Genomic DNA, 25754 nt, shown 5'->3' on the forward strand with positions numbered 1-25754 from the left:
ACATTAAGCAACTCTTACCTCCTCACCAGGCCCACCTTCAGATGAACAGGTTCCGCAGCACTACATGGCCGACCCTGGACTCCTACCTGGAATCCAGTCGACGCAGTAGAATCTCATGAAGTTGTGCGTCGACCTCCACGTAGCAGCCCTGCAGATGTCCAGCAGAGGTAGGCCAGACAAGAACGCTGTGGTAGCAGCGATCGCTCTGGTCAAGTGGTCTCGGACGGCCGGGCAACGGACGGTTTGCCAACCAGTGACAGTGCATGATACAGCCGGAGAGCCATCTGGAAATGGAAGCCTTCGAGAGGGCCTTCCCCTGCTTCACAGGTCCAAAGTTCAAACAGTTGTGATGACTTCCGAAAGCTCTTTGTGCGGTCCACGTAGAACTTCAGCACTCTAGCCACATGCAGCGAGTGCAAAGTCCTCTCAGCCGGCGACGAAGGCGACGGGAAGAAAACCGGTAACACCAAGGGCTTGTTGAGATGGAAGTCCGACGGCACCTTGGGCATGAAGGAGGGGTGCGTCCTCAGCACCACCCTTGTCTCGTTGAGTCAGGTATGGAGGTTTACAGGAGAGAGCCTGGATGTCTCCCACTGGTCGTGCGGAGGTGATGGCCACAAGAAACGCAGTCTTCCATGAGAGGAACTTCAACGGTGCCAAATGCAGCAGCTCGAATGGCGGCCCCATGAGTCTGCTCAGCACCATGTTGAGCTCCCACGCTGGGGCCGGAGCCTTCACCGGCGGGAATGATCGGAAAAATCCTTTCAAACTCCTTCACCAGGCTATGGGACCACAGAGATGATCGCCCTGGAGTTCTGGTGTAGCGGGAGATCGCCGCTAGATGTATCTTGATGGAGGCGTGCGCTAGCCCCGCTTTGGCCAGCGACAGTAGGTACAGCAGCACCTGGGGGGCCGTAATCCGCAGAGGGTTAATCTTCTGTGCACGGCACCAGACAGAGAACCTCTTTCAATTATGTCCATAGCACTTGAGAATTGAGGATTGAGGATGCCCTGGCCTTTGCAAGCACCTCCTTGCAGTCCGCCAGGATATCGTACCCTCCAAACTCTAGTGCTGCAGGAGCCAGGCCAGCAAGTTCAGAGACCCCGGGTCGTGGTGGCGGATGTCGCCTCCTTCTCTGGCGAGGAGGTCCGCGTCTGTCAGCAGTTTGACTGGGGGGGGGACGCTGACATGTCCAGAAGGTCCGGGAACCAGATCGGTCTCGGCCACGCCGGTGCGACGAGGATCATCCTTCACCGGACCGTCCAAGCTGGTTGATGAGTCGCAGCAGCAACGGCAACGCATACAGGAACAGGCCGTACCAGGGGAATGAGAAGGCATCGCCCATGCTCACCTGCTGGGGAAACCTGCTGGCGAACCTCCAACACTTGGTGTTTGTTACCGTCGCGAATAGATCGATCTGGGGATTGCCCCTTCGTTGGAATAGCAGATCCACTTGATCCTGTCGCAGTTCCCACTCGTGGCACGAGCGCAACTTCCGGCTGAGCGAGTCAGCGATGGTGTTCTTTATTCCTGCCAGGTAGAAGGGTACCAGAAACATCCCTTGGGAGACGGCCCAGTGCCACAGATCCTGCGCCTCCTTGGATATGGCAGGGGATCTGGTACCTCCCTGCTTCCGGATGTAGAACATCGTGGTGGTGTTGTCGGTGAAGATCCTTACCACCTTGCCCTTGAGGGACGGGAGGAACGACCCGAGGGCCCAGAACACGGCCTGGAGCTCCTGTATGTTGATGTGGAGAGACCTCTCCTCTAGGAGCCAAAGGCCCCTTGCATGTAGATCTCCAGTGTGTGCTCCCCATCCCTCCAGGGAGGTGTCCGTCGTCACCCTCTCCTGATGTGCCGGGGTCTGGCAGTCCATACACGCCGCCAGATGCGGGCAGGTGCCCCACCACCGGATCGCTTGGCTGAAGGTCTCGTTGAGCGAGATCCTGTCTTCGAAGCTGTCCGGCGCTTGCATCCAACGGGCGTCGAGGAACTCTTGCAGTGGCCACCTCCACAGTCTGCACAGGCGCACTAGGAAGATGCACAAGGACATCATGCCAAGAAGGGACTTGATGGACCTCACCCTGGCCTTGTCCACGTCAACAGCTGCTGCACCTTTCCCATGATGGCCTTCGTCCTTTCCTCTGACGGGGAGGCCAGTCTCGCAACTGTGTCGAGCTTGGCTCCCAGAAACAGCGCGACCTGCGACGGAACCAGGTGGGATTTGGCGAAGTTGATGGAGAATCCCAGATCCGTGAGCAGTTGGACAGTCTTTGCTGTGTGCCCAACAGCAAGTTCTCTTGTCCTTGCTCGGATGAGCCAATCGTCCAGGTAGGGGTATGATATGATATATTTGTAACACGCCTATACACAAGTGGACGAGGCAGTGAGGGGGGGAACAAGGGGAGACAAGACAACGATCCTACTAGACCAGGTGTCATTCAGACCGCGCAAGTGCATGGGTGGGGGGGACGGGAAAAGTGCAAGGGGGAAGGGAGAGGGGAAAGTGCAATTCAGGGTTAGTAATGAGAGGGCCAGCTAGTTGCAAGTGCAAGATAAGTGCAGAACAAGTGCTGGGGGGGGGGGGGGGTGTACGGATACAGAGACAGTCCCGCAGTGCAGGGGTAGCAAGGAAGGCAGTGCAGGGGAGAGTGGCTGGGCCAAGGACCAGGGTTAGTGAGTGGCCCAGTTGCTGATTCAGTACAGTATCAGTGGTTTAGCAGGGGAGAGGGGGAGAGAAAGCAGAAGCAAAAGAGGAAGGCTTTGAGGTGCTCCCGGAACCGGAGATGGTTCTCCTGAAGTTTCAGGAAGGCTGTTCCAGAGGGAGGCCCCTGCTGTGGAGAGAGATCTCCCCCCAACTCGTTGCTTGGAGAAGCGGCTGACCCTGAGGGAGTTGGAGGTGGAAGAGCGAAGTGCTCGAGAAGGAAGATATTTAGGAAGGGAGAGTTAAAGGTATTTTGGCCCCAGGCCCCGAAGGCCTTGTGGACAATGCAGAGGGTTTTGAACTTAATCCTCGCAGCCACAGGGAGCCAGTGTAGCGATTTCAGTCCTGGAGAGATACGGTCCCTGGGCTTGAGGCCAAAGACAAGTCTCGCAGTCGTGTTCTGGATAAGTTGCAGAGGGCGGAGAGTAGAGGCAGGCAGATTTAGATAGAGGCTGTTACAGTAGTCCAGCTTCGAGAGAACCAGGGCTCTGGAGACAGTGAGCTTCTGGGGGAAGGAGAGGAAAGGAAGGATACCTCTGAGGAGGTGCAGCTGGTAGTGTGACTTCTTAGAAACGTCAAAAATGTGAGGAGAGAAGGAGAGTGTGGAGTCGAAGATGACCCCGAGGTTTTTTGCCTTGCAGGTAGGAACAGGTGGAGGGCCAAGAGAGGCCGACCAGAGAGCTGCAGGGAAGGAGGGAGTGGGTGTGCCGATGAGTAGAATCTCAGTCTTACTGGCATTAAGGCAGAGGTCGTTGGCGGCACACCATTCCTGGATAGCAGAGAGACAGTCAGAGATGAGGGAAGGAGAAGAGGAGGCCGAGGATAGCCTGAAAATGAGCTGGGTATCATCCGCATAGCACTGAAAGTTGGGGCAGAGAGCAGCGATGCGGTGGGCGAGAAGTGCCAGATACTGGTTAAACAGCCAGGGGGAGAGGTTAGGACCCTGGGGGACACCACAGGTAGAGAAAAAGATATCAGACAGGAAAGACCCCAGTTGGACCTGGGAGGGTCGATTAGAGAGGAAAGAGGTCAGCCAAGCCAGAGCCAGACCAGTGATACCCAGGTTATCACAGAGACGGTTGAGTAGGATGGTATGGTTGACAGTATCAAAGGCAAAAGAGAGGTCAAGTAAAATGAGAACACATGGAATATTAGAGTCAAGGTTTGAGAGCAGGTCCTCACGGATGTTCAGGAGAGCAGTTTCCGTGCCTTTGGCAGCTCTGAAGCCAGACTGATGGTCGTGAAGGCTACCAACAGATTCAGCATGGAGATTAAGCTGGGAGATGGCAAGTTTCTCCAGGAGCTTGCCCAGGAAAGGAGTGATAGAGATAGGGCGATAGTTAGCTGGGCATGACGGGTCGGAAGAGGGTTTCTTATGAAGGGGATGCACAAGGGAGCGCTTGAGAGGGGATGGGAAGACTCCAGAGGCGAAGGAGTAATTGCAGAAGTCAGCAAGGGCAGGAGCCAAGGAGTCGATGTGGTCCTTAATAGTTGGAGGAGCAGGGGTGGACCTGTGCTGATGAGACTTTCATAGATCGGACTTGTCTCAAAACCTCATCAGCGGAAAAAAGGGGAAAGGCAGAGAAGGAGTGGCTGCAGAAGGGCCAGAGGATGGGCAGGGAATAGAGGGGGGGGGGAGGTGATGGGAGGAGAGTGAGGACAGGATGTCCTGAGTTTTAGAAATGAAGTGAGAGGCCAGTGCCATACAGAGGGCCTGGGAGGGGACAGGAGAGGTATAGACTGCAGCAGGGTTGGCCAGGAGAGGTATAGACTGCAGCAGGGTTGGCCAGCTCCTTGCAGATTTTAAAGAGTTCAGCCGAATTGTTAGATGCCGCAGTGATGCGGGCTTGGATAAGGGCTCTCTTCTTGGTGAGAACGGAGAGCCGGTATTGCCTTTGGAGCAGGCGACAGGCCAGTTTGTCAGAGGATGAACACGAAGCGCGCCATTTCCTCTCTGCCACCCTGCACAAGCGTTTAAGGGTGACTAGATCCGAGTCATACCAGGAGTTACATTTGGCTTTGGGCTTCAGGCGGATTCTCATGGCAGGAGCAAGGATATCAAGAGTATCAGATATAGCAGAGTGGAGAGGGCTGTGTCAGGGTGGGAGTCAGCCGAGGGGGGAAGAGGGGGCGAGAAGGTGGCAGCGAAAGCCTCAACTGACACACGCTTCATGGGTCGAATGACCGAGAAGGAAGATGGCAGTGATGAGGGTGGCTTTGCCTGTGGGGTAGGGAGGGTGAGGTGGGAGGAGAGGAGAAAGTGATCACTCCAGGAGAGAGGAGTGGAGAGAGGGACAGAGAGGGGAAGGTCAGAAGAGATCAGGGCATCGAGAGTGTGCCCAGCAGAATGGGTTGGCCCAGACGGGAGAATAGAGAGCGAGAGTGTCGCAGAGGTCGCGAAAGAGTCCAGAGGGGGGACAGGATGCATCCAGGTGGATGTTGAAGTCTCCAAGAAAGGAGTTGAGTGGTTGTGGACAGGAGTGAGGAGGAGAGGTCCGCCCACTCGGAGAGGAAGGAGGAAAATTGACCAGGTTGCCGATAGATAGCCACAGGGGTAGACGTGGATCCCCTGCAGGCGCAGCCGCGCCACCACTGGTGCTAGGCACTGGGTGAATACCCTGGGCGCCGACTTCAATCCAAAAGGAAGGGCCTTGAATTGGTAGTGCCGTCCTGGACTACGAATCTGAGAAACTCGATGTCCTCTTAGAATGGGGATGTGAAAGTAGGCATCCTCCAAGTCCAGCGACGTTAGGAAGTCACCTTCCTCCAGCTGCCCCAGCACATGCTGGAGTGTGACCATCCAGAACATCTGGGCCTTGATATACTTGTTTAAACGACAAAGGTCCAGGATGGGTCGCCAACCTCCGGTCTTCTTTCTTACGAGAAAGTATCGAGAGTACACTCAGAGCCCCAGAGCCTCTTTGGGACGAGCTTGATGGCTCCTTTCTTCAGCATCGCCCTTACTTCCAGCAGTAGTTGAGGGACGTGATGTTACTTCCTGGCTACGGGTGGAATGCGTGGCACTTCTTTAGAAACTCGAGAGAGTGCCCGCGGGCCAGGGCATCCAGCACCCATCGGTCGGCGGAGATGGACTCCCACAAGCTGACGAACTTCGCCAGCCTGCCTCCCACCGGGGAGCTCAGGTGCGGGCCCAACGATGCGGCCCGTTCAGTCCTGCATGGCGGCGGCCTTGTCACCTTGCGACGATGAGATCCTCCCGACTTGCCGCGTTCCCTGTAGGCCTCCTGCGACGAGGAGCGGGCTGCGTGTCCGTACGTCGAGGAGCCGCAGCCAAATCCTTTGGAGGCACCTTGCTTGCCTCCGGAGTTGCGAAAGGGCGGCCGTCGTTGCTGCAAAACCCCCAAGGCCCGGGCCGTCCCCGTGTCGGCCTTGATGGCCTGCAGCGATTCATCCACTGTCTTGCCAAAGAGGTTATTCCCATCCAAGGGCATGTCCAAAACACTGGTTTGCACGTCCTGGTGGAAATCGGTCGCCCTGAGCCATCCACCCCGGAGACAAAAGATTTGGCAATTAAGAAATTCAGGAATCGCGGATACAGTCCAAAACATCTTAAGAATATGCTAACCAAAAGTATGGAGAGATCCAGACAAGGTTTACTACAGGACAAACCTACAAAACCAGACAAACCCAGGGTTATCACAACCTTTAGTACAAACAACCATGTCATCAAAAAAAATTTACAAAGAAATTGGAATATTCTAACCGCAGATTCGGAACTAAGAACTATTGTAGATACAAAGCCTAATATGGTCTTTCGAAAATGTATGAATCGAAAGAAAATAAGTCCATCTTTCTTTGACAACAAAAAATTTGAACAATACCAACTAAGTCAAACCAATACTACATCATAGCTAACACCACCCTCAAATGGGAATTTCAAATGTAGCAATTGCCAGATCTGTCCACATATGTGGAATGGAAAGAAAGAATTTGTGCTACCGAATGGCAAAAATTACAATAAAACATATCAACTGTAATAGCCAATTTGTGATATATGCCATAATATGCCCATGCAACAAAATAGATATCGGCAGTACAATCAGGAAGTTCAAAATCAGAATGGGAGAACATTTACGTGCAATTAAAAACAAGGACATGAAATCACCACTAGCTTTTCATTTTTATCAACACCATGTGGAGTCGGATATAACCAATATCAAATGTTATGAATAGAGAAACTGTGTACACCAAGAAGGAGGTAACTTGGAGAAACCCCTTGGCAAAAGGGAAGCTTTTTGGATATGGTCCATGGACTCAATTTACATGGGTCTAAACGTGGATCAGGAACTATACCATTTTCTTTGACAAGTATAATGTGATATGTTACAATCTCTTTTTCCTGTTCTTTCATTTTTATGTGCCAATTTTTTCATTGCTTTACTTTCTCTATTCGATTTAAAAGTGGAATATAGATGTCAGAAGGTTCAAAAAATCATATTTAATACTATGTTACATGGCAATTTGGCATTTCACTTTACGAGTCTTAAGTTCTACCATGCCTCAGTATCAAATATGAACCATGTCAATGATGAATGAGCATGCTATGGTACACCAAGTCGCTTCAACATGACCGTCTCTTTTGGGACTTCTTGATTTGCACCATGCTAAGTCCAATTGTTTCCTAGCCTGCTAAAGATTACATTTAATCATGATGAGATCTTCACGACAGTTTTTATGCTCAAATAGTTTGAGATAATTCAAAAAAATGTTTTTTCAAATTACTTAAACCAGGCTGGTTTTCAATTAGGTGCACGTCCACAAAAACAACTTAATACATTTTGGAATACAATCCTATTGAATTCCAAACAACGTAGAAGCGTATACTAATTATGCTTTTCATCCCAAACTAACATGGCGCTCCGCGAACGGCACCACGTCACGACATCACGCGACACTCGCGTTCGCAAACATTTGTTTGCAACACTGGTTTGAACGCGATCGCGCATAACATTGTGTTCCCGGCAATCGAACCGTTTGCAACATCTACTTCTGCTTACAGCGCGGCAATTTTTCACTATGTAAGTAAGACGACCACACTTAATTTTTATTGAAAGCATATGGTTGCTTGAATAACACAAGCATCAAATAGGCACAATTGTTTTCTTTTGACTTAGTGCCATCACGAACTTGATCCAAGAAACAATTTTCCATACTCCAATTGGGGATCCTTTAGATTTACGAACTGATTTACAGATTAAACATGTAAATTGCAACTCCCGGTTTTTCTTTTTTCCTACTGTTTTTATTGCCCTTAATTTATATCTTGATGCAAAAGCTAACCATCTGTTAATATTTTCAAAAAAGACAGTCCTGAAGATCTCGCTTTAGTTTTCACAATAATTTCAAGTGCCTTATTTATTTTAATTTTTTGTCCCAACAGGAAACAAATATTTAATTGGCGATTATGAATTGTGGAATCAGTGCTCATTATTTTGTGATACCCATCAGCCATTAAACCCCTGAAGAACCGCCAGGAAGTAGGCAGGGAAACACGTGTCGGGAATGGGCCGGACATTATAAAGTATAATTTTGTTCCAATACTATTCAACCTTTGGAACGGATTGGACACTAAATATAAGTCTGTTACAAAACACACATTTTTCATTTCATCAAGAATTTCATTGATGTTATAATTTGAATGACTACAATTCAAATAGAAATAATATTTTCAAACAAGAAAACCAATAAATCAAGGCTAAGAAAACTAAACCAACTGTCTTATCGAACAGTGATTTTGCACAAATTGCGTACATACAAAATAAGGCATTCTTCGAAAATTTTTGTTTAAGCGCAGATTCCATTAAGGTCTAGTTCTAGTCTTTTTCACGCCGGAGACAAACACTGTTGCCCAACTGGTGGAAACCGGTGTCAGCAATGTCCATGGCCACCGTTATGGCATGGTCCGACACCAGCTCGAGTTCCTGCAGGATCTCCAGGGCCTCCGCCCTCTTGTTGTCTGGGAGGAAGTCCAGCAGAGGAGCCATTTTAAACCAAAGCTCCCTGTCGTAGCGGGCCACAATCGCTAGGGCGTTGGCCGCTTTAAGGCACAGAGGGGCGGAATCCGTACCCCTCTCTTGGCAGGGGTCGTGGACGGGTTCTTCCGGAGCAACAACCCCTCGTCCCAGATGTCGTCCAGTAACGGGACCGAGAGGACCGTTTTCCTCTTGGCCTCACGCTGTTGATGGAAGAAACCTTCCTGTTCTTTGGGGCAGAGCTCGAAGATCTCGGACACCCTGGCAATCATGGCATGAAAGGAGCCAATTTCGTTACGTGGGGAGGCCCAAGGGGGTGGTGATGGAAGGCCCATCCCTTTGTCACCACCGTCGTCATACGTCCCCGTCGTGGCCGTCACTGTTCCCGTGTCCTCCCTTGGATCAGGGGAAGGTGATGAAGGCTGTGAGGGCCGCGAAGGCTGAAAGGGCAGGGGAGGATGAACTCTCCTCCGCTTGCTTGGAAGGCTCCACTGGATCGTCCGTTGTGGGTAAGGGCAACCTCGTCCAATATCCATACATAAGGCCTGGATCGCCATCAAGATGGCTCCCCAAGTTGTCCCATGGCCCGGGTACCGGCTACAACTGGCACGACGGTTGGGAGTGGAATCCTCTGCCTCCACTGGAACCTCATCGGCACCGCTGTCGCTCTCTTCGTCTACCTCGTGATCCCTCCTGTGGGACCGAACCTCCCTGAACTTGAGGATCTTCACGACTCCCGCCAGCTCCTCTTCAGAGGCTGTATCCATGACCGTGATGGCCACCGCCAACCCCCCCCCCCTCTTCTTCCACCGGGGTTCTCACGGGGTCTTGGCGATGGGCTGAAAAGAGGATTCCCTCCGTGGTGGCAGGGAAACTCTGGGCCCTGAGGTCGCCTCCACAGGCTTCGCCAGGGCCACCACAACTCCCTCGATAGTGGCCTTAGCCGGGTGAATCAGGGCCTTCACGACTTTAGGCGCACCCGAGGCCTTCACCTTTGGGGGGGGAGGGGGTTACTGCCTAGTTCCTCCTCGGCTGCTTCCGTCGGGATCGACCGGGGCTTCTCCAGAAGCTTATCCGGGTTCTCCAATTTTCTCTTCCCCGAGCTAGAGCGTTGGCTCGTGGTTGATGGCGTCGGTGAAAGCGCGCCCTGCCTGGCAGCCGAGGAGCCCGACCGTTCGGCACTCCCTGTGCCCGCAGACTCCCGGTGCTTAGCCTTTTGTTGGGCCCCCGTTGCCGGAGCGCCCTCAAATGACTTAAAAACCGCTCGGACCTCTTCTCACCTACCGCTGGGCTCTTCCCCTCCAGCCAGTTGGTGAGGCGGATCCGCCGATCCTTCAAGGTCCGCTCCAACATGTTCTTGCAAAACGCAGTCCTTCTCCACGTGCGTTTTGTCTTCGTGAAGGCAGTAGAGGCATCTAGAATGCTCGTCCTCCTTGAACACATTCTGCAATCTGCATCCAGGGCAGTTCCTGAACAGCTTGCATCCTGGCGTCGAGCTTCCTTTGTCCTGGGCCATGTCCACGGGGTAGGCCTCAAGGTCTTCTGGAATCCTCCAAGAAGCGTAACTCGATGAAAACTTCGCCCATGAGGGGGCGTAGAAAATTCCAAAACGGGTCCCCGTTGATCGGAAGTAGAAACGGTGGAGTTTGAGGCTCGATTGACCAAAAAATGATTAAACTGAGAAAAAAAAAAAAAAAAACAAAAAAAAAAGAATTACATAAAACGTAGTAAAAGCTCGAGAGCTATAGCACGAGGACTCCCAACACTTGAACGTGCGGTAAAAATCTGAAGATGGCTGCCAGGGGAGGGGCTTAGGTAGAGAGCAGTCATTGGCCGGGGGAAGTATGACCCAGAGACCAGTGATTGGTTACTACTAGAAAAACAGTTCAGAAACGAAACTGATTTTTTCTTTACCGAGGATTCCCAGCCTGACAACGGCGAATATTCATGAGCATGTGAATCCATGCCAGACCCCATGCGGGAGAAAGAGTTAAACCATGAAAGGGACAGTCTAGGGCCGCCAACCCCCCCACCCCCCACCCAGGCACCCCACCACCACCACCATTGACCATAATTCACCTACAACTTCATTATCTCGGAAATTAGTAACAGTCGGGCCACGGTACCTGGCTAATAAGGCATGACCGTGGAAAAACAGGAACACTCTGGGCACGAAAGCCATCGCAAGAGACCAACAGGCTCTGGGCTAGGCAGCTGCAGACTCTCTGCAAGCCTGGCTGGCTAAACTACAATGGCCCAGCAACACCCTTGTACCAAGAAGTTTGCAATGCCCCCCTCAGCACTCCCTATCCCACTGCCCACCACTCCAATCCTAAGACCAGACATCACTATAACCGTAGGCTATTAACAGGCAAGCTCACTGCCACACTGCCAGACATGCCCCTCACACAAAGACCAGGAAATGCCCGTCTGTATATATCGAACTGGAAACTAGCACTCAAAAGCACCCATATTGGAGCTTATCTTCACATAGGGAAACAGCGCCATCATTCCAGGAAATGCCAACCACAGTCATACTGGCCCATCCGCAGACTCCTGCGCACAACCACTCTTGGAGTGCAATTAGCCCCTCAGACAGCTAAATATGATTGGGCCCGCTCCTGACAAAGTCACCGCCACAAGCCCCCCGGTCAGCCTACCACACTTGACCAGGTTCCTGTTCACCCAGTGCCAAACTCTGCATATCTGGAATCGACACGCAGAGCCACTGCTGCAGAGACTCATAGCACTTGTGGTCCGGACACGGCGCTTGGGTCACATCTTGTCGCCTTTCGGGTACACAGGTTGGTATATGCTCAGGTCGGGCAAAATTGCCCCACTGGGAGTGAGGCATGGAACCCCACACACACGAAGTGAATAGCAAATAATCTTGGCTGGACTGAGAATTACGCAATAACCACAGACTAGTCGGGAATTACCCAGCCCCTCCGCCATGGACAATGACCAAGGACTGGGAAAATTAGCCCTCCGACACCTACAACAGAGCCTCCATAAAAGATTGTCCAACTGGGCAAACGCAACATACTCCACCTCAGCCAGAGAACCTCCGAGTTCCGCCACCACAAACCACTCGGACAGACACAGCCAGCTCATCGGTTTCTGGGAAGCAGACAGAACAGGGGGCTCTACCAGTAAGCGCAGACACTCCCATCTAACAATATGCCAATTCTCCACTTTAAACCAACAAACAATAGAACGCAGCTATACCCCTTGATCAATTTCGGCCTAGCTGCACACAGTTATAGAGTCATTACAATGCCTCGTATTAAACGAGATCTTGAAATTCCTGGAAACTGAAGTGATGTCCCCATGGCATACCACCAAACCAGGGTGCACCCAACTGAAACTCCCTGGACACTGTTGTGGAGTTCCTGCCACACTTAACCATAAAGGTAAAATGGCACTGCAGTGATATACTCCTTGAACACCTCATGTCTGGTAGAACGCAGTTATAAGCCACAAAAGAAGTCGGCCGCCCTGCACAAAATCTCTTACACAGGCCCCACGGCTGCCAGAATGCAGTCTCAGACGAACTACCTTGCTGAACGCATTCCACTGATCTTTCACAACCGCTGCACAGAACCTAGTAATAGAATGCGGTCACCTTCGCACAACACCACTGGCTGCACACGAGTGCCTCTGAGCAATATATGCTACTCTATCCACCATTCTACTCTTCCTGCTCCCACCTGCAAGGCTAAAAACCTCGGGGGTCATCTTGGACTTCACACTCTCCTTCTCTCGTCACATCTCTGAAGTCTCTAAGAAGTCATACTACCAGCTGCACCTCCTCAGAGGTATTTTTCCTTTCCTCTCCTTCCCATAGAAGCTTACTGTCTCTATCTAGAGCTCTGCTTCTCTCTATGCTGGACTACTGCAACAGCCTCTTTCTAAACCTGCCTGCCTCTACTCTACGCCCTCTGCAACTCATCCAGAACAGGACTGCGAGACTTGTACTTGGCCTCAAGCCCTGGGCTCGTATCTCTCCAGCACCGAAATCTCTGCACTGGCTCCGAGTGGCTGCGAGGATCAAGTTCAAGACCCTCTGCATTGTCCACTAGGCCTTCTGGGGCCTTCCTACTCTAGCTTTTCGCTCCTCCAACTCCCTAAGGGTCAGTCGCTTCTCCAAGCAACAAAGTGGGTTGGGTAGATCCCTTTCCCCGGCTCGGTCCTCCCTCTGGAACAGACTCCCTGCTTCTCTGAAACTTGAGGAGAACCATCTCCGATTCCGGATGCACCTCAAGACCTTCCTCTGTGCTTCTGCCTTCTCTCTTCCTCTCTCCTGGTGATCTGTTTCGGCACCGGGCACCTGGCTACCCTCCGTTTTCGGGCCCAGATCCCTGCCCACCCAGCCGCACTGCCTCCTGGCAACCCTTGCACTTGGGTCTGTATCTCCAACCCTATATCAGACACCTGTTGTCTGCGCCTTATTCTTACTTGCCACCTGCTGGCCGCACTACCTGCGGTCGATCACAAGTTTAGCACTTTCCACTCCTCCCCTGTCCTTTGCACTTCTCCCCCTCCTCCCTCTGCCCTACACTTGTGCATTCTCAAGGTCACTGGGCCGAGCAAGATCATGGTTTTACCCCTCCCTTGCCTCGTTGCGCCCTGAAACACTGTATGGGCGCTATATAAATAAAATATCAAATACTTGGACAACAAGCTGGCTGGAATCATTAAGGGAACCGCATAGGCCACAGAAGCCACATTATGGAATACAAGCAAAGCAGAATTATTCTGCCCATAACAAAAGTTGGACTATCTGGTCACCCACATTTTAATGATTGCCTGGAGTTTCAGCCTATTCACCCTCCCATGGGCACTGTTCTTGGAGACCAACACCCTCCAAGACAGCATATGAACACAAACCATTGAATTCATTTGTCGCAGGTTACATGCTTGGCACAATTTCTCTTTTCTGAAACCTCAATGGGGATTTGCCAATGGACGTCCCGATTTCACCCCACTTCTGCTGCCTGGGGACACTGCAACCTGCAATCCTGTTTCAGCATCTTCGCCAGCCTCTTGCGAATTGCACATGGACCTGGGCTTGGGCTTGGTCTCATGCAAGTGGATTATTTCCCACAGGACACCGCTCACTGCATCACAACATCACTTTGGGCCAGGGGGGAGGGGTCCACAACTTCGGCATTGGTAGTGCACGGGTTAGAGGTATAGCCACATAAGGAGCTTCCAATTCCTAACTGGGTAAACGTATTCTATAAAATTGTGGCAACTTTCATAGGAGGCGAGAGAGTGAGAATCAGATGCGTTTGTCTTCTCACTTTCACAGGCCCCACCCAGACCAATACCGATAGTTTACATCACCCTGAATTCAGGTTACAACTTATAAAACCGGGGAGGGAACCACACCCAGACATGTACTGCGACAAGGCCTTATCAAGAGGGGACGGGCGCCCCTCTCAGCCGGGGGTGGGAGGAATACCGGTGAGAAATCCAGAGCCAGACCTATCCCGCAGTTGTGGACGGTGGCAGTTAAGAGGACCCCAGTTGACATCCCCCCCACCCCCACCCGCTTGCGCCAGTCTGAGCAGTCCACCATGGGAAAAAAAGGACCACAGCAAGAACATGTGAATTCTATTTGGGAAAATTTGAGTCAGGTGCACATTAACTATGGACATGGCTTAATCCCGAAAAAGCCCCCCATTGAATAGAAAAACTAAAGAATTTCTAACAAGAAGAGCACCGGTCGAAAGAAGACCAGTTCTGCGCAACAAGTGACTGCATTCACCTGGATGAATCTTCTACACATCTTCCTACTTTGAGCCTTTTTTCTGTATGCTTTTTATTTCTGCGTACTAATGAAATGTGTGCCGAATAGAGATGCGCTCTTGTTTTGTCTGTTCGTACTTCCTCTATATTTCCTTTATATTACCGGAGCACATAAGCCGCACTGACAGCACACGCGGACTGACACCGATCCAATACTCGCACAAAGCTCAGCACCCGGTGTCTACCGAGTTGAAGCTGCCAACAGTACACCACTCCTCTCACTATCCTACTCCCTCTTCACCTTACTAACCCATCCCACCTTCTCGTTTACAGATCCGCCAAAGCGCCTGGGGACCAATTCCATTGGTGACGGTGCGCTATACTTAACATAAATCTGTTGAATAACTTTGCATGAATAAAATGAAATATGTAAGACATTTATGATGAAATCCCCTTAATGGTCTTTAGGTTTCTGGTTGCCATTGGGATTTGTTGACCAGGAGCAAGAAGTAGCTCCTGGGTATCGGGCATAACCAGTTAGGTGAACCAGGAGCTAGTACAGACTGCGCAGCAACTCTAACTTTGCGTCCATTTCATGTTCTACAATGTGCTCAAAATGTCCCTTAAGTGTATTCTCCATCGTCCTTTATATACATCCCCAAACATACATAGTTAAACTCGCATGGCTAGGTTTGTTTGGCACCACTTGCCCCAGGAGTAAAAGGTAGCTCCTGATAGCCGTTGCTTTCAAATAACCCAGCTCCCCTTGGCTATAACCAGGATCTAGGTAGCTCCCAATTCCTGGCAATGTTGAACCCTGATGTATGTCCACCGGTAACAACCCTTGGTCAGTATCCATTTTATTGCCCAGTGCCTGCCCTCCGGCAAAGCGATACCATTATCTCAGGGCCACTGCAACACGTTACACTGTGCATTTGGAGGGGGGTGAACAGATTGAAATAGCATGTCCCAAGCCAAGCCAATGGACACACGGGAGAACAAGGAATGCCATGGAAACGCGTGCCCAGCCTTCTAAAGTGCTGAGTTTTACATCAATTTTTGCATGTCTGGGCCATGTTCCAAAAGTGATACGTTTATGGAAATCAGTCCAGCCGTGCCCCAAGGGAACACTCTTGTCCAAACTGCTGGAAAAGGCCAGGCCCGACTGCAGAAGACCTAATTATCAGAGTTACACATTTTTAATTGCTTTATATATTTCTTTCATTTTCTGATTGAATTCAACTATCTTCTTAGGTTGTACTGTTTGCTGCATCAGTGTTAGCGTTTTTATCCTCCACTGTACATGTGCCATTTGGCAAATACTGTATCATTTTCATTGTTTCAGCATGTACATATATATATTTATTTTGTGATGGGACTTAATTTAGTTTTTAAAAATTGAACTACAAAACTATGAAACTTGCGTATGGTCCAGAAGGTATGGGATTATTGATTCTGAAAATAGTAGGGCCCCATTTGTAAAAGATTTTCCAGCAGAATTCCCGATGCAATATTTAGCGTCAAGCAAATAGAAAATATATTGCCAACAGAAACAAAACCCCTCGTGTAAGAGTTGCACAAGACAACAAACAAAGGCATTCTGGCAGCACTGCACTTTAAAAATAATTATTGCATTTTGATTAAAACGCACAAGGCAAAATAAAAAAAAATATAAGATCAGGTTTCAAGAAGTCATCAATAAGCCTAACAAAATCCATCTATATACACACAACACTTCACAAGTATTCTGGAAGATTATGCAGATCAAAATAAGCATTTACGGTTTCAAAATTATCTCAGATCTCACATTTCTGGCCAATTCCTGATGTAACCCGAAGCGCTTGCAGTATAAACCATGGCACTACCAGGTCTCCCATTTCTGGGAAGTCTTAATTTTCTCCTTACAAAAAGAAAAAAAAAGTAATAATAAAATTAAAAAACCCACTTACAATTCCTCTCTCAGCACTGAATCCGTCTATTGTCACGCTCCGTTCTTTTGGAGACACACTGCAGATTTCATCTAATAGCACACACAGAGCTCCGGAGATCACATCCAGAATCCTCCCTGCACGTGCATTATACCTCAGTGCATGGCAAGTGTCCCATTGTGGGCAATAAAAAAAAAAAATGATAAAGCATACCTGCTTCGCTTAAATACAACGCTGATAAGAACCCTTTTTAATTTCAGATTATATTTGTACTTAATTCTAGATTCTTAGCCACAGGATACCTCATTCAAAGAGACAACAAAATCATCTTCGGTCCTGATGAAGGCTCTTAAAATGAGCTCATTTTCCAACTGCTTGACTGGCCGAAACAGTTGTCGACAACTTAATAAAATGGTAGGGTTCATTCTGTATAATTGACTTCACATTTACACTATCCCATATAATGGAAAGGGAGGTTTTCACACATGAGTTGTACATGTGCCCTGATAATTGTTATGGTTATGTACATGCAATGCTTCATATTGGTTTTCCTGTGCAACACTTATCAATGTTATTCATGTATTAAAATTACGTAGCGACTTCACTTTTTCTTTATAAATGTGGTATGTAGAATAAACTAGAGTGGGTCCCTCTTTATCCGGGTCTGCCCCGATTATTCTTCATATAGACACATTCAGCGCTTATAAACTTCATTAAAGGTCACGGTTCTTGTAAATATTGGAAACAAATCAGCATTTATTACCAGCTTCGATGCGATTAAGAACATGTCAACACATGTTTCGCACTCAAGCGCTTAGTCAAGGCCAATTCAATATTATACTTGAATTCAAAACAAGTCTAATGCAACATTTCTGCCTATTGTAGTTATAGTGGCTTGATAACCAGCGCCAGACCAAAGAATCCAATTCAGAAACTACATCTTTATACTTCTAGAGCAGGGATCTTCAACCTTGGATCACCAGCTGCTGTGGACTGCAAATCCCATAATTCCTATCCATCATAGTCAATGACAAGGGATTGTACTCCCAAACACGTGGGGGAGCCAAAGGCTACAGGGCATTGCTCTAGTCTAGAGAGATTTTCAATTCTGGTGAAATATCCAGATGAGGCCTCTAGAAATGAACACAAAACAGACAATATCCTCAGAAGCAGACTTACTTCAAGAGGAGGCCTCTGGAACAGAGCAAACCTCTAGAGGAGATGGTCTTACTAGTGAAGTATGCGTTATGAATAACTTGTACTAGGTTCACCTCTCCCACTGCATGGGAATCGCCTGACTCCCTGGCGCTCTCCCCCTCCCCCCCCCCCCCCAAGTAGGCGGTCTTTTAAACTAACCAAGGTTAGCAATCGTGGTCCTCTTTTATGATGATGGCTTCTCTCTTGGGGGTCATTACCTCAATCTGATTACTCTCAGCAAGGTGAGCCATGTTTAAATATTTACAATAAGAACATTAAAACACACAACTTTCAAACTGCTCTAAAAGAGGGCAGTCTGCCGCATACCCACACACACTTGTACCAGTGCCATGTTCGAGACTTACCAGAGAAGTCGCTGGCAGTGCCATAGGGGGAATTGGTGGGCTCCGTCTCAGTGTATGACCATGTCCAATCTGAGAGGTCTGAAAAACAAGGCAGGGCAAGAGATGATTTTGGGGGGTCCAGCCGAAGACCATCACATTATACAGCCATCGTTGTTAGAACCATATGAAATCTAAGTCCCAAAAAAATATATTCAAAGAACCCTTAACTTAAAAAACATTATAGAATCTTTTTTCATAGACCATAAACAAGGTGCGGAAATTCTTTTGCGGATTATTTAAGTGCCTTAAATGCAAAGAACTGGCAAATGTCCTTAAGGACTGGTAATATACACAGAAAGTGAAACAAGGCATGCACAATCAATAAAAACACAGGGTAGGCATCATCGAATCATTTAAGGCTAATAAAAACCAGTTGGCACATTGAGGCAAAAGCAAAGAACGCTGCCTGCTCGGTGAATGGTCATATCCCAAGGGAATTGCTGCCTGCTCGGTGAATGGTCATATGCCAAGGGAATTGCTGCCTGCTCGGTGAATGGTCATATCCCAAGGGAATTGCTGCCTGCTCGGTGAATGGTCATATCCCAAGGGAATTGCTGCCTGCTCAGTGAATTGTCATATCCCAAGGGAATTGCTGCCTGCTCAGTGAATTGTCATATCCCAAGGGAATTGCGACATGCAACAGCAATAGGTTACATTAAAAGGAGATCAAATTGTGTTATAGAAGTCACGCTTGATTATTTATCAGATATGTAGTAGCCGGTTTCCTTGGGCCTAGGGATCCCAGAAAATGAAAATAAAAAACCGGGTCAGGCCCCAAACATAAAAGTAGGACTAGCACCGCCATCCCATTCAACCCCCCACTGCCCCAGTACCCCCATACATCCCCCCCGCCCCACTGACTAGGATCGCACATTCAAATATATACAATTGCTAGTACTTCTGCCTAATTCTGGGATGCCGCCGGCAAAACCGGGACATCTGGTCGCCCTACCCCATCCGGCCTGTTCTCGATTCCCTTTCTTCCCCCTTTTCCCTTTCCTTACATCTTCGACTTAGAATGATCAAACCGAAGATGGTCCCTGGACAAGAGAAGATACATCACATAAAATACCAAATGGGCCGCAGGCTCCCGCTGTTACGACCACAATCGGACGGTGGCTGCCTTCACCCGCTGCCTGCTGGCCCATGCCCTGGCGTTCCCCAAGACTTCGTCCCCTTCTGTCAAACTCTACTTAAAGGGGGACCGTCTTGAAACCATGTATTTTAAAACACTGAAGCAACTGCTAGTACCATCTCAGAGAACACTAAGAAACTTGTAAAAATGTTAAGTAGCCCCAAAATGGAACCCTCAAGTTGGCTCGTGTTGCAAAGGATCATAGACTCAGCCGATAACGCAGTTCAATATTGAGGCCACGGCTACTGTTACAACCCAACAATAATGGACTAAAACAAACAAGCACAATGACCATTCTGTACGACGAATTCACATTTATTCTTCTGCTTTTTATGATGATATTTAATCTACTTTCCAGCTTTGCTTCTTTTTTATTCTTGTTGCATTTGCTTCACTTCTACTGATATTTTTTTATTTATTCATAATTTTGTTCTCCCATGTCTTAACTGTATATGATTTGGGCTAGGAGATCTCCTGTGCCGAGATCAGTTGTTCAATTGGATCTAGCTGTTAACTCCCCCGTCCCCCGACGAGGACACGTTGGCCCATGCTCCATCTCTCGTTAAGTGCCAATTTCCCTGTTTTTTTTAGTCCTCTGCACTCACCTGTCCATCTTCCTCAATTAGCCCAATTAGATACAAATAATCATTATAACATGATGCATAATCTCTGTTACAAATTTTTAATCCTAAGTGTTCAGTTGCACCAAATCCAACGCTTCCTAAAATTTCCCTAAATTATTCTTCTTTTAGGGAAAGTTTAGGAAGCATTTGATTCCTAAACTTCCCAAACACCGGTTTCTACTCGCAAGGCTCCTCGGGGCATAATCATACAAATTCGGCGACTAGTAAATCAATTCCTGTTCCATGACTGCACCCATTGTACTGGGAACTTTTGTTAAATTGTCTTTACTGATGTATACCAGAGAGCTTTGCCCCTAGTTCTACTCTTATTAATCTCAGTGTAGTCTTTGCTTATCTGTAGCCCCTCGTATAGACCCAAGAATAACCCTTCCTAGCGGTGCGCATTGTGAGGTGCGCATCACTTAGACTAGCGTTACTGTTGTGTACTTGAAAGCAGCTCCCATTATTCTTTGTTGAACTTTTATTCTTCAGAGTGTGGTCATCGCTGGTTTGTTCTCTAAGGGATAAACCTTTGAATATTCTTATAATGTACTATGCATCACCCAACCACCCCCTTCCCCCACTAACCCACTCTCTGCCAATCATCATGCTCTTACACAGTGGTTTTCTTTCTTGGGCTACATCCTATGAGCAACAGGGTGCAGCCTATAGCACCAGATTAGTGATATTTGACTCTTGGCGAGTAAGACATTGTGAATTGAGGAGGGAGTGGAGGGAGTGCTTTTTTATGGCTGGTAAGAAGCTTGCAAATTCCCCACTTTTCAATATTTAAAGTGTGAGACTAAGGAAGAAAGGAAAGAAACAAGGGGCGAAGAAAATGAAGGTGAAAAGTAAAAAGCAAATGAAAAAAGAATGAAGACAAGATCTGTGAAGTAATAAGGATTACATGTAAATACAAAAAGGAAGAAAAAAGTTTAAAAAGTTGGGGAGAAAAATAGCGACAGAAGAAAAAGGGAGAACAAAATACAATTACATTGAAGATGAAATAAGGACTGAAAAAATAAGATGGTAAAGAAGGATAAGTAAATTAAGAAAAAGAAAAGTGGCACGGAATGAAGTAATAAAATCTTGAAAAACAAAGGAGGAAAGAAATACAAAGATTTAAACAAGAAACACCACAACACTTTCATTAAAAGAACTAAAGTCCACTGCCAAGGCTCACCTCGAGGAATTAAACTTGGCACAGGACCTTATCAATACCTACCCCAATTATAAAAAAAGATGATCAAAACTAAATCATCTCAATAGGACCTAGTCAAACACATTGAAAAAGTGCAGGGGATTGATTAGAAGGCATAAGGAATACTCTCACCAGAGCTTTCGTCCCAACAAACTTTGCTCGGACCTGACCAAATACTGTAGTACGGAACTTGGACGTTTCATTGTAGGACTTTGCCTAAACCCTCTGCCCACTATGGAGCATAGCGGCTCCTGGGAGAGCATAGCAATGGAAAAGCGCATAGGTCACCTCCGACACACTCAAGTGGAGACAGGACGACACTTATCGACTAACTGTCCTTTTCTCAAAGAACGCTATCAAAAAGGTTACGGCAAATGTGTCACTATATCGCAGATGCTGGCCAAGATCAATTCTGGGCTACTCCATCGTCATCACTGCAGCTGCCTACAATATCTGGCATGAAGCAGTGAAACATTTTTAAGAGTCACTCAATTTGGAACATTAACAGATTTTTATTATCATTAAATATGAAATATATTGCAATGATTGTTCCCGATTTTCCTTTTATACATGTACTTATTGTGCGCTTGGTTTCTTTTCTATGTGCTTAAAATTTTATGACTAAACTAATGGCAAGAATGTTTTTTTTTTTTTAAAAGAAAAGGGCAGGATAGGAAGTAAAATATAGCACAACAGCATTACACGTAGACGAGGCAATTTTGGAATATGGATAATGGCACACAAGAGTTTAAAAACAAAATGTTTCCAAAAGTCCATGCCATTATTGATATGTACCCGCGGCAACTGCTTCTCTTTGTAGAAAGTCTTCTGCGATAACGAGTGCAGTATTACTGAAACTTTGCAAGGCTAATTTTACACTTTGACAAGTGTCTCCAAGGTGCCATTGGAAATTACTTCAATGTTTGAGAAAATAAAAGAATTAATGGTGGTTCCAGTTGAAGTCCTCTTCAACTCGAAGTCAGGTGCTGACAATCACACCAGGGGCATACTGGATATTGACTGTTGGGGGATCCTGGACCATTTGAAGCATGACAGGCAAGTAGAACATTCCAACGTATAGCAACAGGGATCTTTAACCGTGGCCGCCCAAGCCAATTAAATCTTCCCTTAGCACCATCATATCACCACAAATCAACTTGCAGAAAAAGCATCCTTTGACTTCGTACGGTCCTGCGAGCCACACTTTTCGCCCCTTCGTGGGAATCGCTCATTAAGATTGGGCACAATGGTATCTTATTTTCTCCTGCCTGGACCATGCCAACAGCTGGTACATAGTTATGTTCTCTTCTGTACTCACCCGACCCCCACAGTGGCCATTTAAGGGCATCTTCAGACCAACCATTGATCCCGCCATTGATGCAGATCAACAACCAAACCAGTCAATTGGATCTGTGTGAATTTAACGATTTTATTTTAATGAAAACCTTTTAACAAAACAAAAAGACCTTTTTTTTGCTGGGGGAGGGGAGCAGGGGTTCCCCTTCCAATCGCCCTGTTTCTCCAGGATTTTAACTCGACCCAACCCCCTTCTGACCCATTTGAATCCCTTACCCCACCCCCAGTGTTTTTTCTGTATTTTCTATTAGTTAGAAAACGTTATTTGTTAACATGACTGGCTACCCAGTCAATTGGCATGGTTAAGTTCTCACCAAAGTCAATGCCAGATAAGTGAAATAATAACAGGTGACCATAATCTATTCAGTGCCCAGCACCTTTCAGAGCCCACTTGCATGCTTTTGAAATACAAGACACAAACCAAGGCACACAATCAGAGCACATCTCAGGCCCACACATACTACACTCCATTCCCTCCCCACAGTCATGAAACCATTACCTTGGCTTGCAACACTCCCATATAAGCCCACAGAACAACAAGCCCAACACATGGCAGCTATACAAATGTCGATTAACCAGATTCATTTTCCGGATGGAAAATGGCAGGTCAGTCCGCAACAGGAATCCACTTGATGTCACAGAAAATCCAGAAAAGGTGCTCATGAAAGCTTGGCTGTCTGGCCCAGCAATCTGCCCAGGCTTCTTGTGAGCGAAAACAGTAGTCGAGTACTCCGGAATGGATGGTTGGTGGATTACCAGATGAAATCCCCAATTATGGTCTTGTATGAGGCGAAGAAAAAGTACTCAATGAAAGGAGTGAGAAAACTTCAGTGGAACTGCGGCCGGAATTCATAAGGAAAGTCTCTTGACATCAAATGTAGCACCACGATGCAGCCGTTTGCTGTATTAGCTTGCTGCGATAAAACACTGGCAGGGCTACTCCTACTAAAAGGGAGAAATCTCCACTGAAGGCACATCAAAGTTGCTGACAGTAAGTAAAGTTGACCAAAAACCAATGTGTCACAAGCCAGGGACTTGCAATATAGGACTTCACAATCATAAGACCAGGAGGATAGCTCAGAGGCAACACTCTGAGCTTGTAAACAAGACCACACTAAGCAGCACAGGTTGGATACCCAGGCCCAGTACTGCGCTTAGAGGCTGGAGTCCATGCTCATTAATACAATTACACAACAGTACATATACACAACCACGGCAGGTGGCAAGCCTCACGGAAGCAATACACTTACCCTTGGAACAGACTCACCACAAACAAACAGGTTGCATAGCACTGCTTCGCCAACTCGGGACTCCTCCGTGGAGTCCCGGTCGACACAATAGAATTTCGTAAAGGTGTGGGTCGACCTCCATGAAGCCGCCCTGTAGAGGTCAAGCAGAGAAACACCAGAGAGAAATGCTGCTGTAACTGCAATGGCTCTGTTGAAGTGGGCTTTCCGACTGCTTGGAAGCCGTCTGCTGGTCAGATGATGGCAATGCACGATACAGCTGGAGAGTCACCTGGAGATGGAAGCCTTAGACAGGGCCAAAACTGGCAAACAGCGGAGACGTTTTATGAAGGTATTTCGGGCATGCCCCATAAAACTTCGGGGCACGAGAAAAGTCCAGAGAATTCAACACAGCAGGCCAAGGGTTTGTGAGAAAAACTGGTAGGACAAAGGCTTGTTGAGATGAGCCTGACAGAACCTTCTGTATAAACGATGGAGGAGTTCGCAGAACCACTTTAGTGGCGTGGAAGGATAAATATGGGAGCTTATTAGGAGAGGGCCTGCAACTCCCGACCCGCCAAAGTGATTGCCACCAGGAAGGTGGGTGTCCATAACAAATTTCAAAGGAGTATTATGCATTGGTCCAAATGAAGGCCCCATTCAGTTCCCAAACCTGAGCAGGCGTTTTCACCAGCAGGAATGACCTGAAGAGAACCTTGCAGAACTCCTCAACAAGCCTGCGCACCACAGGGAGAGCTTGCTTGCAGCCCGGGTTTACCGGGATATGGTGGCCAGTGGACTTTAGATGCATTAGGAAGACCAGTCTCGGCCAATGAAAGCAGGTACGAGAGGAGCAGCGGGGCAGTAATGCGCAGCAGCGCAATTTTCCACACCCTGCGCCGTGAAGCGTTTCCATTTGTGCCTGTCGCAAGCAAGCATAGAGGGAGCCCTGGCCTTGACCAGTTTCTTCTTGCATTCCAAAAGGAAGCGAATAGGCCACAAGGCTCAGCGACACCAGGCCGTGGCACAGGATTGATCCTCATTCTCTGGAGAGGTCGGGAAGTGGAAGCAGTTGGATGGCTGAAACCACCGACAGATGGCAGATCTGGTACTCTGATCTTCTCCTCGACCACGCTAGTGCAATGAGGATAATTTTGCAGTGGCAACGTCAAGTGTTGATCACATCTAGCAATAGCAGGATTGGAGGCAAGGTGTACAGCAATAGACCCTCCCAGGCGAACAAGAAGGCATCCGCTAGACTCCTCTGCTAAGAACATCTGCTGGCAATCTTTCGACACAGAGTTGGTAGTTCCAGGATGTTCATGATGCAGATCCTCTTCCTCCGGGAGCCAGCGGCCTTTGGTGTGAGAATGTCCTGTGTGGGCCCACCAACCCGCCTGAGAGCAGTCAGTCATGACTGTAGCCTGGTACGGAGGGAATTGAAAGGGGGCTCCCCGAGTGAAGTGGGGACGAACTGACCACCATTGCAAGGCTTGACGGACTGCCGATTGAGGGCGATCTTGTCTGTCCATGTGCCAGCTACTCCCTGCTACCAGGCATCTAGAAATTCTTGGAGGCTTCTCATTTGAAGCCTGCAAAAGGGGACCACTTGAATGCAGGAAGACATCACCCCCAGCAGGGACAGGATGGATCGGACTGTTGCAATAGCCAGTCGCTGGACCTTTCTCAGGATGGCTTTCACCCTCTGTTTAGAAGAGGTCAACAAACACAAGACTGTTCAGTCAGGCACCCACAAACCGAGCTTTCTGGATATGGCACTACAGAGATTTGATTGAGAATCCTAGCGAAATCAGAAGTTTTATAGTCTTGGCTGTGTGCTGGGTTGCCAGCGCATGGGAACGGGACCGGGCGAGCCAATTGTCCAGGAAATAGACATGGATACCATTGTGGCGCAAATGTGCTGCCACCAGGGCCAAGCATTTAGTGAACACCCTGGAAACTGATTTCAAGCCAAAATGAAGGGCCTTGAACTGGTAAGGTCTTCAATGGATGAAAAAAACGCAAGGAACTTCCGAGGTTTGCAATGAATGTGGAAGTATGTGTCCTCCAAGTTGATATTTGCCAGAAAATCCCCTTCCTCCAGCTGGTCGAGCATGTGTTGCAACATGACCAACCAGGGCTTCTGGGATTTGAGGTACTTGTTAAGGCGTCGCAGGTCTGATTGGTCACCACTTTCCTGACTTCTTCCTTACCAGAAAGTATTTGGAGTAC

The 25754-nt window shown here is 48.2% G+C and overlaps 1 protein-coding gene across 2 annotated transcripts in view; it reads right to left on the bottom strand.

Moving 5' to 3' along the window:
* Positions 1-25754, bottom strand: part of SMAD6 (SMAD family member 6) — a 136786-nt gene that overhangs the window by 26876 nt on the left and 84156 nt on the right. For both annotated transcript variants that reach the window (XM_069625137.1, XM_069625136.1), the window contains one exon: positions 17943-18020. In XM_069625137.1, coding sequence (XP_069481238.1) covers positions 17943-18020 — 78 coding nt within the window. The remainder of the gene's footprint in view (positions 1-17942; positions 18021-25754) is intronic.

Source organism: Ambystoma mexicanum, chromosome 11 (assembly GCF_040938575.1).
Source record: "Ambystoma mexicanum isolate Mex_15411 chromosome 11, UKY_AmexF1_1, whole genome shotgun sequence".
NCBI lineage: Eukaryota > Metazoa > Chordata > Amphibia > Caudata > Ambystomatidae > Ambystoma > Ambystoma mexicanum.